A 14,417-nucleotide genomic window follows, 5' to 3' on the forward strand; every position below is an offset into this window, starting at 1 on the left:
GGACTGCTTACCGGTTCGCCCCGATTTGAGCGAACCGGTTGCTAATTTTATCGTTTTTAATTACCGGTTTGGTGAACCGGTAAATCCCACCCCTGGCTGGCCCCGCCCACCCCACCCCACCCCTCCCAGGAGTCTCCATGGGGCCCATTTTGGATGCCAGGTAAGTACAAGGCCCGCGCAGAGGGTCAGGGAGGGCATAAACCAGGATTGCCGGAAGTTCCAGAAGGCCGGAAACAGGGCGCTTTATGGCCTCCAGAGCAGTGGTGGGATTCAATTTTTTTTACTACAGGTTCTGTGGGCGTGGCTTGGTGGGCGTGGCAGGGGAAGGATATACTGCAAAACCCCCTTCCCTCCCCACCCCACTAGCCTGCTTTCCAGCTCCACTCTCCTTTTGCCAGGCAACCAAAGAAGACCCAGCCAATCAGCTGGGACTCAATGGGAGGCAGAGAAGAGATGGGGTTGGCGTGGGCAGTGGTGGGATTCAATTTTTTTTTACTACCGGTTCTGTGGACGTGGCTTGGCGGGCGTGGCAGGGGAAGGATATACTGCAAAATCCCCCTTCCCTCCCCACCCCACTAGCCTGCTTTCCAGCTCCGTTCTCCTGGGCAGGGCAACCAAAGGAGACCCAGCCAATCAGCTGGGACTCAATGAGAGGCAGAGAAGAGATGGGGTTGGCGGGGCCAGTCAGAGGTGGGATTGGCCGGTTCTCCGAACTACTCAACATTTCTCCGACCGGTTCTCTAGAACCAGTCAGAACCGGCTGAATATACCACCTCTGATCCGGGGGTGGCAGTTTTCACCCTCCCGGAGGCTCAAGTTAAAAGCCTCCAGAGCCTCGGGAGGGCAAAGATGCCCCTCCCCTGCTGCCATGGTGCAGGAGGCCGAGTAGGCCACGCCCATTATGGCCACGCCCACCCAGCAACCAGGCAGAGAATCGGTTGCTGAAGTTTTTGACGCCCAGCCCTGGATTTCAAGTCCTCTCTAACTCTGAATCAGATCACAACAAACCCCCTTTGAACTCTCAGGCAGCTTTCGCTGCGTTTCTCTTTTAAATCTCGCTGAACAGGAACAACCCTCCATCAAGTCAAGCCAGTTTTACTTTGTTTTTAACAGTTCTCCATACTCTTTCAAAACACAGACACGCATATTCCTTGACAAGGCTCACTCTCTCCTTTTCGTGTCAGCATCCTCCCTCCCTCCCTCCCACGGTCAGTAAAAGCACATTTTAGTGAATTTTAAAAAAAAAATTGCTGGCTTATTTGAAGCGGGTTTACCTCCACGCAGAGAATTTTTTTTTTTTAAAAAAAAAGGAAAAATGTTAACTATAATTTCTCTTTGTACAGGAAGCGAACAGAAAGTGAAATGCTCTTTTGAGTTACTACCTGCAGCTAACAGGTGGACTCCCGTCTGTGAAACACGCCAGCGGATCGGGAAAAATCGGGGCCAGAAGCTCTAGGGAGAAGGTGGAATCGGTGGGGGGAGGGAAAAGACCTACCGAAAAGGTAACAGTGGAAATCAAGCCTGCAATGTTTTTTTTTTTTTTTTTTGCATATAATTGGTTGCATTGGTGATGGTGGTAAGGGGGAAGAACGTGGTTGTGATATGTTGCCTGGCGAAGACGGGCTGGAGGAGGCCCGGCAATTGTGCAGCGGGGGACGCCGGGTGGAAGGACAGCCCCGGGAGTCCCTTGTCAGAGACGACAGGCACACCCACCTCTCTCCCAGGGGAAAGCTCAGTAGTCGCAATACCCTCTTGGAGTGCGCCACGTTTCGTGGCCCCTTTCCCCCCCCCTCCACCAACCCCGTCAGGGAAAGAGGCCGCGCGAAGAAAGAGCAAGAGAAAGTGCAAAACGCTTGCGCGGAGTCGCAGGAGTGGACGAAACGAGGGTGGGAGGAAACGCCAACCCTGCTTTTTCAGGAAGCACACGGGGGTCAGCTCTCCACAAGCCAGTGCATAGAGAAGGAGTCCCATCATTCAGGGTGCTGAAGGCCAAGCCTGTTGGCCCCTAGGGGTGAACGTCGGAGTGGGGTATCCTTCCACTCTCCCCCCCCCCAAAAGGAGAGCTCTGTGGATGGCGGGACAGGACCGCTGAATTCTCCGCCGCCCAACGCAAAACGTCTTCGCGCAACGTCAAAAATGGTGGCACCTTTCCCTCCGCCCGCCCACCCATCGCCTTTCCCATCCAATCAAGCTGTCTACATGCCTTCCTTCTCCAGAAGTGGCTCTCCTCTTCCTCTCTTCAGATCTCTCTCTCTCTCTCTCTGGAGCCTCACCCAGCTCTGCCGCTCGAAACGTCGTGCAGTTGTTGCCCCCGAATGCCTGAGGTTCAAACCCCGCTCCCAAATGTCACCCCATTGCTTCGGAATCCGACCACTTCAGAGGTCACTCCATGAGCAAGTCTTCAGCTCGGGCTCCTGGTCTTCTCCCCAGACAGGAAACGGTAAAAAGGGAGCAGATCCACGGGGGGAGAAGGAAGGGAGAAACACCTACAAGAGGGAGGTTCCAGGAAGAGAAGGGAATGCCTTCCCAAGCAATTGTGTGCAGGTTGACATTCTGGGACGGGCTGGAAGAAAGCCCGCCCCCGCCCTCCTCCTTTGCCCCAGCCATCGTCCGGGGAAGCGTTATGGCGTGTAAGCCGGCGGTGGCTGGAACTGGTTGATGCCTTCGTACTCTGCAGGGTAAGGTTCGTTCTCCTCCATCTCGGACAGAAGCTCCAAGGCCTGCTCCTCTTCTTCAGTGGGGTAGTGGCGCAGCAGGTTGGCGGCCGTGGCCAGGATGGATGCCCCGCCGGCTCCGGCCACCAGGTAAAAACTGATGGCAAACGTAACGTAGACCTGCGAGCCGTGGTACTTCTTGTGCTGCTGCTGCTGGGCGAGAATCAGCTCCGAGGCCCAGTAGCAAAACCCGATCACCGTGGCGCACTGCAGCACTGTGGGCAGAAGGAAAAGACGGATGGGAACATGGGGAATGAGGACATGGGCAATGACCCTTTCTCAGGCTAACAGAGAGAGAGACAGACAGGCAGACACGGAGAGAGACAGAGAGAGAGAATGAAAGACACGGAGACACACACACACACACACAGAGTGATAGACAGAGAGAGAGACACACACACAGACAGCTAGCGAGGAGCCAATGGGTTGCATCATCTCAGTTACCTGCTAAATGAACATTTTTTTTTTTGCTTTTTGAACTCTCACACTCTTTTTAAGATGAAAGTGTGGGATGGGGAGAGATAAGATCTTTCGGGATCTGAAGCTGAATGTACACGTTGGACTGGTTTGTCTCATGGAGAACTGACTGGACAAAAAGATGCTTTATGACTTGTTTTTAACGCAAATGTGGGGTAGAAACCAAATGGACTGCAAAAAAGCAGTTTAATGTCTTCCCGATGGTCTTTATTAGCCCCCTCCTAAGGTCATTTGGAGATGATTTTGTGGCCTATGGCCAAACCAAGGGCCAAAGGCTTGAGTTGCGCCAATGGGAGAAAGCATAGGTCCTTTCTCTGGTCCCAAAGGTGCTTTTTCAAGAGGCAGCTGGACTTTTTTGGTCTAGTTTCACCAAAATGAGTCCAGTTGCCTCTCAAAAATGCAACTTTGGGATATCGGTGACCTGGAGGACCAAGCAGCTTTCCCTTGTTAGTCCAACTAATTGTGCCTTCAGCACAGAAGCGGACTCGGTAGAGCAATGTGGAACATGTGCTTTAAAATTTCACACGGGTGAAAATCTTAACACTGTAGGGACACAAACAGGGGAGGTGTTCCAGGCTCCAAGATCAATTTTGCGAATTTTTTAGCAACTGGTTCTCTGGCTGGGTAGGCGTGGCTGGTTGGTCATGTGACTGGGTGGGTGATGTCACTCATCACATCCAGCCGCGCCTCCTGGCCACTCACCTCAAAGGAACAGGTGTCAGAAATATTTCTCTGGTCTTTTAGAGTGGCCAGCAGAAAGGGAGTGGGGGGGAGTAGTGCATACCGTAGATAAGTGCTAGGCACTTATCTAGGCGGCCGAAGCTTCTGGGGCGCAAGATTATTACTGGAGAGCATGATTGATGACTCTTGGCTAGGGATGTGTCCCATTGGTGAATATACATGCAGGGGGTGGGGGAAGACCAGGGTCAAGGGGGAAATGAATGATGCGTCTCGGAGTCGGCTGCACCCAGGTAGCACCGGCATGTTCACCCCTAATAAATCTTTTTTTAAACTCTGAGAGATGCAGCTAGAAACTCATGATTTAAATGGGGGTAGATTGTCAGCTGGTTGGGGCTAATCCCATGACTGGTTGGTCCACCCCTGCCCATTTTTCGGCCTCTTTTTGAGCCATTTTCAGGCTGGTTTTTGGGGCCATTTTCAGGCTAACAGCCCGAAAAACAGGCCATTCTCCGAACCACGCAAAATCGGAACAAGGGATTCGGGCGAACCGGTCCGAACTGGCTGCAGCCCACCTCCGCTCTCCAGCTACCTGTGAGAATGTGAGCAAAGGCGTAACGGCGCGTAATCTTCAGTGCGGCGTGTTTGGGCCCGAAGACGTCGAGAAGGAACGCTGAAAGGCTACAGATGATTCCCAAGAAGCAGAAAGCAGCAATCACCCGAAGCAGCAGCACCGTCTGGGGGTTCATGCAGTAGTCTGGAGGGAGGGAGACAGAATCAACAAGTCGGTTCCATGAGGGGCTTTACTTCTGATCAGAAGAAACGCTTCCTCCTGTCACAGATTCAGCCTTCCAGTTGACAACCCAGGGCTATGGGACGTTGCCATCAGAGGTGGCATTCAGTCAGTTCGGACCAGTTCTGGGGAACCGGTTGCGGAAATGTTGAGTAGTTCAGAGAACCGGCCAATCCCGCCTCCAACTGGCCCCGCCCCCATCTCTTCTCTGCCTCCCATTGAGTCCCAGCTGATTGGCTGGGTCTTCTTTGGTTGCCCTGCGCAGGAGAACAGAGCTGGAAAGCAGGTTAGTGGGGTGGGGAGGGAAGGGGGATTTTGCAGTAACCTTCCCCCAAGAGTGGGGAGGGAATGGAGATTTTACAGTATCCTTCCCCTGCCACGCCCACCAAGCCACACCCACCAAGCCACACCCACAGAACCGGTAGTAAAAAAAAATTTTGAATCCCTGGTTGCAATATTATTTACTGAGTCTTCTGATGTTCAATAGACTTCTGCTACTGGGACATTCTTCAGATATGGATAATTTGCCTCTTCAGAATTTGCCCAGGAACTTAAAATGAAAGAAATGTAAGAATTGCTTCTTAAATCGGGATTCTAAGAATTCATATATCTCGAGGAGGCAGAGTTACAGAAGGCTGAGGTGGGTGGAAGGAAAGTATCTCAAGCTACGTGGCTTAGAGAAAAGTAATGTTCAATGGATCAAAAAGAATTAGGTTGGGTTAAAGACAAAAATAAAAATTGTCTCAAGAGTTGCTTAGACAAATGGCAAAGTCTTTCTTTGTTCTATGCTGGTCACCGGGGTTTACTAACTTCCACGAGAGCAGCATCCTGAAACGCTACAACCTGGTACGGATCTTATCTTTTAAGAGGCACCCATTGCGCTAAAACAAATGTCTTTTCCATATGAATATAGATAGAATAGAATTCTCCCCCCCCCCATCTCCCCCAAACTCTCCAAAAATCCAGGACCAAGTCCCATCGCCTTAAAACTCTTTCTCCATTTCACAAAACCCACACGGGATAGTTTTCTGCTTCGGCTTTTCCGGGAAATGAGGGCTGCATCCTGGTTTTATGGGGTAAAGATTGTATATTTCTTCACACCTAGGGATATTACAAAATTACATGCCATACAGAATGACATAAACACCTGAAGATTCCTACAAAGTAATCTTCAGGTGTTTATGTCATTCTGTATGGCTGCCTACCTTGCAAACAGTGATGATAAATAGCTAGCAGAATTAAAAGTCTTATTGAAAACAGATATTACAACAAGCATTATATATTTATATATCTAAAAGCAAAAGACCACTCAGGCATCGTAACAAAATCTCCACAACTGTAAAGCCTACAAACTTGAAATCTGGCACGTCGCTTCCTCTTGGCTTCTAGGTGCTCACGAAGAAAGGATTTTTCCAAATGACTCATCAGAGCATTTAGAGTATTTCCTATATTATTATTATTAACACGCTCTGATGCTAAGGAGTTCTAGTCCTCCTCCCCACCTGGAAAGAAATTTCTTGGGAAGGCAAAACACAAGCAGAGGAGAGGAGGTTCAGTTTCAGTTTCGATTTCAGATCACCAAGCAGCTGGTGAAAGCAGTTTCACTCTGACAGTTTCCTCAAGGACTACTTTCCACCTACTTTACACATTGCTTCTTCACTGGTTTATCCTGAGGCCTTTGCCCTGGCAAGAAGCAGAACCATAAAAAAAAAAACCCCACACACACATACACAGACCTTGGCTTGATCTTGTGGTTTAAGCACCAGGTTATAAAAATGGGGGAAACAGTGAGTTTTAGTCTTGCCTTAGGCATGAAAGCCAGCTAAAGTTTAAGCAGAATTCCCCCCAAATGTTTAATGTTGGGTGTTTCAGTCATTATTTTTCTTTTTCCCTTTTTTATACATTTTTTCCCTTTTTTCATCCTTACTGTTGGATGTATGAGGTTTTTTTTTTCCTCTCCAGGTTTTTTTTTTTTTGCTTTGTATTTTATAAAACATAAAATAGTAAATACATATTTTTTTAAAAAGAAACGTTTAATTCAGATCCGTAAGCGCTGGTGCAGCTAATACAAAGGTTCACTGTTTATTCATTCTGGAGAAAAGTAGGCTGGTTTATTCGTTGGTGCCACTGTGTTCCATCTTGCCAAAGGCTGGGGCTGTGAATCAGTGAGATTTAATTCTCCATGAAGCAACTCGGTGGGTTTAGAGCGCATGAATGTCCAAAAAGAAATGCTCTAAAATTTGATTTGTATTTTGTTTTTAACTCTCAGTGTTTTCCTCTCTCCAAAATCAACTTTGGGAGAACAAAAAAAACAACGATACTAGAGTTTTAAACAAGAACTGCTTGACATTGTTCCCAATCTGTTCCATGCAGGTCCTCCCAATTCAAGAAACTGAAAATCCTGTTTTAATGCCAGTTCGCCATGGTTACAAATAACAGTAATAACAAAAAAACTACAAAATGTGCTCGGTTTTAAGAGGTTTCACATGGAGCATAATCAGAATAATATATCAGAATTTGATATATACACAAGGCTAATTGCCCTAAACTGGCAACAATTCAACCTCATTTCAGTAGGAACTGAACTGGAGTTATTTGGTGGGTTGGGATGTACACCGAGGAACAAACAAACCCAGGCTTGTGACTATAATAATCTACTTTTAAAATGGAGATTGTGGGAAAACAAGTGAGGACAGAGGAAAGTTAAACAAGCAATGAGAATTTGAAATTCCTGGTTGATTTCCATAGTCTTCCCTTTGGTCAGGATAGTGTTAAACCAAGAAGTCAACTCCACCAGGCGGCTAAAACTGTCTTTACTGAAACTGATTATAACAGAATCTTGCAAGTCTGATTGTTTTTACCTTCTCTCCCTTCTTATGCTCAGTTATGAGTCAGTGTAGCACAATGCCAACAATAATACTAACAGTAATGTATGAAACTTATATGCCAACCGGCTCTCAATGCCTCACGACAAAGAAATTACAATAAAATCAATGCAACTGGCTTTCAAAGATTTTGTTATCCCCCTTAAAAGTTACCACCACTCTTAGAACTTAGAATAACTCTATTGTCACTTTGAATGGACACTACACTAATTGGCATACATTAAAATGAAATTTCGTTCCATATGGCTCTCAAAGGGTCACCACTTCCAATATACACCCCCCCGCCCCCCGTTACTATGGCAGCTGGAAAGTAAAGATTCTTGAAGGCTGACACAGCGACTCTTTAAAAAGGACGATTTGTCGAGTCGATTTAAATCAAGTCTTTTTACTCGTGGTTTCGCCTCCGGACAAATAAACGGCAGAGGATCAGACACACGAGACCAATCTATAGTTATCTTTTCAGAGCATCCGTTTCCTGCTCACCTTTATTTATATCTGATATTTTTTTTGTATTTTTTTTCTTTTCACAAATCTCGATCATCTCTAACAGTACTGAGGCATCTTTGTGACATACACACATCTCCATACCTTTCTAATGATTCATATACATTTCTGTATCTTCTGATCTCTTCAATTCTTATCCCTATTGTTCATTCATTCCTACCCATTTTCCCAAACTGTACAATACTCCGAGTCTTCCTTGCCTTTTAACTCTAGGGCAGGGGTGTCCAACCTTGGCAACTTTAAGACTTGTGGACTTCAACTCCCAGAATTCCTCAGCCAGCTTTGCTGGCTGAGGAATTCTGGGAGTTGAAGTCCACAAGTCTTAAAGTTGCCAAGGTTGACACCCCTGCTCTAGGGTTTAACTCTTAACTCATTCTCACCTTTAAGTAGATCCGGGTCAATGTATCCCAGCACATCAGCCACTCCCAGCTCCTGGCGAGAACAAGTGCCTCCGTGTATCCGTAGCCAGGCGGGCTCCGCCAAGGCAGTACACAGAGCGGTTATGGAGAGGGCTCCGGGCAAGGCAGATGCCAGGCTCCTTTCGGGCTGCTTGGGCAAGGCACTCCCATCTTGCCCTCTTCGCCTTCGGCCACCTGGCAACACTGAGCCACTTGGGGTATACATTCGGGTGTCCAGCCAAATGAATCCAACGCCGCACCGAAACACTTGGGGTCTTCAGAGGTCGGCACTGCCGGTGCCGCTGGAGACTTAGCCAGGAGGCTAACAGAAGGCCTGCAGATAGGACATGATCATCAGAGGAAGGTTGGTCTCTGGACTCTGTTGAGGAAACAAAAAGAGACAACTGATGATGACAAGCATCATCATCATGACAAGATGGTGTTGTGGTTCTCCGGCAGCCGGTGCAGACGGCAGCGGAATCGGACAGTGGGAAAGAACGGGGACCAGTCAGGGAGTCTGGAGAGGACTCGGACGAGGGTCCTGCATCCGATGCAGAGATGGGGCCAGGGCCATCTGGGAGTGGGGTGCTGCCTCCGGAGCCTCCAGTCTGGAGCAGCGAGGCAGAGGACCCAGGGGAGCCTGTTCCCAGTGCGCATGTGCGCAGAGCTGCTAGAAGGCGAGAACAGCTGAAGCAGAAGGGGCGACTCGGGAATAAGGCTGGGAGGTGATTGCCCCTCCCCTAAGGGATAAAGGACAGGCAAAGGTAGAGAAACCTTTGCAGGAAGCAACTTTGTTTGTCCTGTTCTGATTAATCCTTGAAGCTCTGTGTGGACTTTGTACTTCAGTTGGTTTTTTATAATTCATTTGGCACTTTAGTTGTTAGCAGTACTCCAAAGGAGAGAAAGGTAGGTTGCTTATCTTGAGGGACTGTTTGGAACTCATTATGAGCTGGGAATGCACATAATTCCCAGCACTGAAATAAAACAAGAGTTTTTTGGACTAAGCGTGTGCTTAATTACAGTCTCTTGAAAGCCTTGGTCAGAACAGATGGGCAAGAAACTACTGTTTGTAATTGACCGTGGTATGGATGCATGAAAGTTCCTTTCTAACTATCAGAGTTTAATTGTTGGGCTGGAAAATGTTGTGGACATTTGCCCAGGTCAAGCAGAGGGGGGGGAGAAACAAAACAGCCATATTGGATCCCTCCCTTAAAGGCATGTGAAGATGTTTGGAATCTGAGTTGGCAAAAAAATATAAAGGATTACAATAATTCTCAGACCAAAGAAAGGGATTAAGCCCAACAGTCAACAAGGATCTTTTCTTTAAAGCAATGGGGATTCGATGCATTTCATGGTTCCATAAAACATCCCTTTTTTGTTTCAAAGCCACTAACGTATAAAAAGAACTTGACAAAGGCCACACATGTCACCAGACTGACAGCAATATGCGTAATACTCACAAGAGAATCAGTGAAGATACCAAATGCCGCCTGAGGAACATAAACAGGATGGGAGCTCTTACTATCCAAGCCACTGTATATTCACACACTCTTTCCTTGTCAGCAAAGCAATCTGCACCAACAGCATTATGCAGATTCCAGTTAACTGGGGGAGAAAAGGGGTTCATCCCATAGACCCCTAAGTGATAAGAAGCACCCCTTTCCTGAGCTACTCTTCAATAGCATTCTCACGTATCTTATCTAATTCCTGAACCAAATTACCTTTTAAAAGCACCTCTTTAAGGCCAAAGAAAATGGAATGAATTTACAACTGCAATTTAGCCGTATAGCTGAACAAGAATAACACGTCTTTGTCCATTTGCACTGACAATTTTTTTTCTCTACATGCTGCTTCCGCCACTGTTGTTTATCTTTTGGGTTCCAGCCAGGAATTCAAGATTCTTTGCAGGAGGCTGTTTTCTCTCTAGGTTTTTCCTAAGAAAAAGATGCTGTGGGCACAGACACCGCAATTTACCCTCAAGACTCTTTTTAACCTTGGTGCCTAGTGTGCACAATGGCTGGAGGATATTAGATTTTTAACGAGGAAACAAATTCAGGTCAGAAATAATTCAATCAAAGCTGGAGGCTTGCAGGGTTATTAAAAGGAGCAAAGTTCCCTCCGTAACCTCTTCCAGAATTGATTTCTACAAACAGCTCAATAATTAAAAAGAATGAAAAGAAGTCATACACGTTACTGAATTCAACCCATGCTCAGGGCAGGAATCCAAAAGTACAGGTAGTCCTCCACTTATGGCCACAATTGAGCACGACAGTTCCGCTGCTAAGCAAGGCAGCTGTTAAGTGAATTCTGCTCTATATATGACACCTTTCTTGCTGCAGTTGCTTGTCAGGTGGTCGCAAAAGGGTATAATCACATGACCCAGGAACACTGCGAGCGTCATAAATATGAGTCAGTGTCCTGACCCAAACCTGGTTCCACAAGAGCAAAAACAAGACAAAGGTACCAGCACAACCTTTTACTGTTTCATCTATGAATCCTGTTTTTTTCACAGATAAAAGGCTGCTTCCAACTAATTAGCTCCAACAAGGAAGAACCTTGCCAAGTTTTTTCAAGGCTGCCAAGAACAACAGATAAAGTTCCTAAACAATAAATCGAAGAGTCTCCAAACACCAACCCAGATATTTTAACATCCACCAGGCTCGAGTATCAAACTTCTTTGCCTTCTGCAAAGAACTCCGTTTCTCAGCTGGCTTTTATCTCTTCAGGGAGGGACCATCACCTTGCAGCCTTACCCCCGAGTCGCCCGTGTTGCTGCAGTTGCTCTTTCCTTCGGGCTCCTCGGGGGCCTCTTCCTCACTGCTGCCAGCCTCCACAATCTCCGAAGGCAGCATTCCACTCCTGATGGTCCAGGCCCCTCATCTAAGACCTCACTCTCCGAGGTCTCAGCCGTCCACACCTGCTGCCAGCGAACCACAACAGTCAATTGCCTAGCATCCGAATTTTGACATCACCATGGGGATGCTGCAAATGGTCATAAATGTGAAAAATGGTCACAAGTCACTTTTTCTAGTGCTGTTATGGTCACAAGTCACTTTTTCTAGTGCAGTCACTAAACAAATGGTTGTATGTCAAAGACTGCTTGTATTGCCAATATAAGGTTACTGGTCTTCGCTTAGCATGCCCAGCTTCAAACTTTCTGGATAATGGGCTGTACTATCAAACTGCTCTTATAATAATATCTGATTTACAACTATTCATTTAGCCAGAGTTTTGAATTTACAACGGCACTGGGGGAAAAGTGACCAATTTCAGCAGCTCGACATCACACGATTGTCTTTCACAAACGAAAACTTCCCAGCTGGTTTCTGAAAAGGGCTTGCTTAACAGCCCTGGGTTTCACTTAACCACCATTCTCTAAAATAATCTGTGCCTGGAAAAACACAAGCAGGACAGGAAGGGAATAAAAGGTTGCGGCGAAGCAGTTGTTCAAATCCAAACTGAACAACTCTATAGTGGAGCCTTTAAGAGGCCAGTGTGTGAGTGTCTTTCCCACACTCAAATGTCCCTTTTCCAGCATTCTCTGACCATGTATTTTTTTTTCTCTCTCGCCCATTTTCTCTGGCTGCCCTGAAGTCCAATTCAAGGATTGGCCCAAGCAAAGAAGTGACTCTCGAGTTACAGGTTACCTTTACTGCCTCCCATATAATATAAATGATGGGCGTTTATGACCCTGCAGTGCTGGCAAGGGTTCTTTTATTTATTTATTTATTTTTTTGAATTTGGTTCCTGGTATTTCCTCCCTGTCGTTGTTCCCTGCATTTCAGCTGGTATCATTTACTGTTATCTGATTTACTTGTTTTAGTAAGTCGTATGTGAGAGTCAAAGGGTGACCAAGGAGGCATCTCAAACTAGATGACTAGCAACTTTTGTGACGGGTGTGTACACACACACATACACTACACACACACTATAACTTTTGTGATATGTATATGTATGAGAGTATGTGTGTGTGTGTGTGTGTACATACACACTACACGCATATACATACACATACACTACACACACACTAACACTATAACTTTTGTGATATGTATATGTGTGCATGAGAGTATGTGTGTGTGTGTATATATATATATATATATATATATATATATATATATATATATATATATATATATATATATATATATATATATATATATATATAACACACACACACACACATATATATACATATATACAGACACACACACAATAAATATACATACATACACTAGACAAATTGTATAACTTTTGTGAGATGTGTTTGAGTGTGTGTACATAGTACACACACACACATGTACACTGTACATACACATATACATACACATACACTACACATATACACATACTAACACTATAACTTTTGTGATATGTATATGTATGAGAGTATATGTGTGTGTGTGTGTGTGTGTGTGTACATACACACTACACGCATATACATACACATACACTACACACACACTAACACTATAACTTTTGTGATATGTATATGTGTGCATGAGAGTATGTGTGTGTGTGTATATATATATATATATATACACACACATATATATACATATATACAGACACACACACAATAAATATACATACATACACTAGACAAATTGTATAACTTTTGTGAGATGTGTTTGAGTGTGTGTACATAGTACACACACACACACACACATGTACACTGTACATACACATATACATACACATACACTACACATATACACATACTAACACTATAACTTTTGTGATATGTATGTATATGTGTGTATGTGTGTGTATGTGCGTGTGCGTGTGTGTGTGTGTATACACACACACACACACACAATACAGACAAACACAATACAGAAGCCTGATGATGGCAGATGAGATTCTGCCAAAACGTTGCTACAACTTTAAAAGCACAACTATAATGACGTGGGAAAATACCCGAACAAAGCTGAATACCATACATGTAAGTACCGCAAAAACTTAAGAAAATAAATATATATACATACACACACACATACACTACACAAATCCTGTAACTTTTCTGATGTGTGCATGAGTGTGTGTGTGTACATACACAGTACAGACACACCTACATACATACACTACACAAACCCTATAACTTTTGTGATATGTGTGGCACGACCATACACACTACAGACACACACACAGTGTCACTTCGAGGGCGGGCACCAGACGTTCATTTCCGAGGTGTGCCAGTGTGTCCAGAGGGAAAAGGAAAAGGGACAGTCAAGGGTGTCTCCTGATCCTGATCTCGCCTGAACCAACAAACGCTCCAAATCCAAGGAACCCGCTGAGCCTCCAGCGGGGCTCTAAGCCCTTCCGGGGCCTCCAACCTCCGAGCACAGCTGTGGCTGGGGGGTTCTGGGGGGTCGGAGTCCGCCAGGCTTTAAAGCTGGCCGAGGCTGGAGAGCTGCCCCCCACCCACCCACCCATCCCCTCCTCCTCCTCCTCGCCATCTTCGCCTTAGCGCCCGGCCTCTGTTCCCCCAACGCGCCGAACCCCCAAATCCCGGTCGGCGAACCCCAAGACCCCAAGCAGGAGCCCTCCCCTCCCCGCCCTTCCAGGTAGTCCGCGGGATAAGGAGGACCCTCCGCACAGGCCGCCCGCCCAGACCGGGGCGGATGGGGGGGAGCGGAGGAAGGAGCGGGACACCCCGTCAATCACCGGGTCGGTCCGGGCCGGACCCAACGGCACACACCCCCGTCCCCTCCCCCGCCGTCCTCCCGCGGGCCCTTCCTCCTCACCGCTGCCGCTCCCGAGGCCTTGAACCGCGGCGGGCCTCCGTGGAAGGGGACGGGCGGGGGGCGCCGATCTTGACAAAACCGCCGCCGCCGCCGCCGCTCCCTCAGCTTCCCGGCCACCGCCGCGCTTCCGCTTCCGCCCCCTCGAGGCGACGTCACGGCGGCCGTAGGGCGTCCTGAGTGACGTCACGGCGTTCGGGTCGCGTCCCGCGCGGCGTAAAGGC

General features: G+C 47.0%; 1 protein-coding gene across 2 annotated transcripts; it reads right to left on the reverse strand.

Annotated features, from left to right (window-relative positions):
- Positions 1-1,274: 1,274 nt before the first annotated feature.
- TMEM127 (transmembrane protein 127) lies at positions 1,275-14,337 on the reverse strand. Of its 2 annotated transcripts, none has more exons than XM_026688681.2 (4): positions 14,197-14,337; positions 8,432-8,828; positions 4,462-4,626; positions 1,275-2,929 (listed from the first exon to the last, which is right to left on the reverse strand). In XM_026688681.2, exons 2-4 carry the CDS (start codon positions 8,673-8,675, stop codon positions 2,622-2,624), a joined length of 717 nt encoding a protein of 238 aa, XP_026544466.1. In that variant the 5' UTR covers positions 8,676-8,828; positions 14,197-14,337; the 3' UTR covers positions 1,275-2,621. The 2 variants fall into 2 exon arrangements, with proteins under 2 accessions (XP_026544466.1, XP_087826016.1); XM_087969890.1 differs by lacking the exon at positions 14,197-14,337 and adding an exon at positions 11,203-11,840.
- Positions 14,338-14,417: the final 80 nt, after the last annotated feature.

This window comes from Notechis scutatus, chromosome 7 (genome assembly GCF_049901735.1).
Source record: "Notechis scutatus isolate UNSWTSFEM ecotype Mainland chromosome 7, rNotScu1.2, whole genome shotgun sequence".
In the NCBI taxonomy this organism is placed as follows: Eukaryota; Metazoa; Chordata; class Lepidosauria; order Squamata; family Elapidae; genus Notechis; species Notechis scutatus.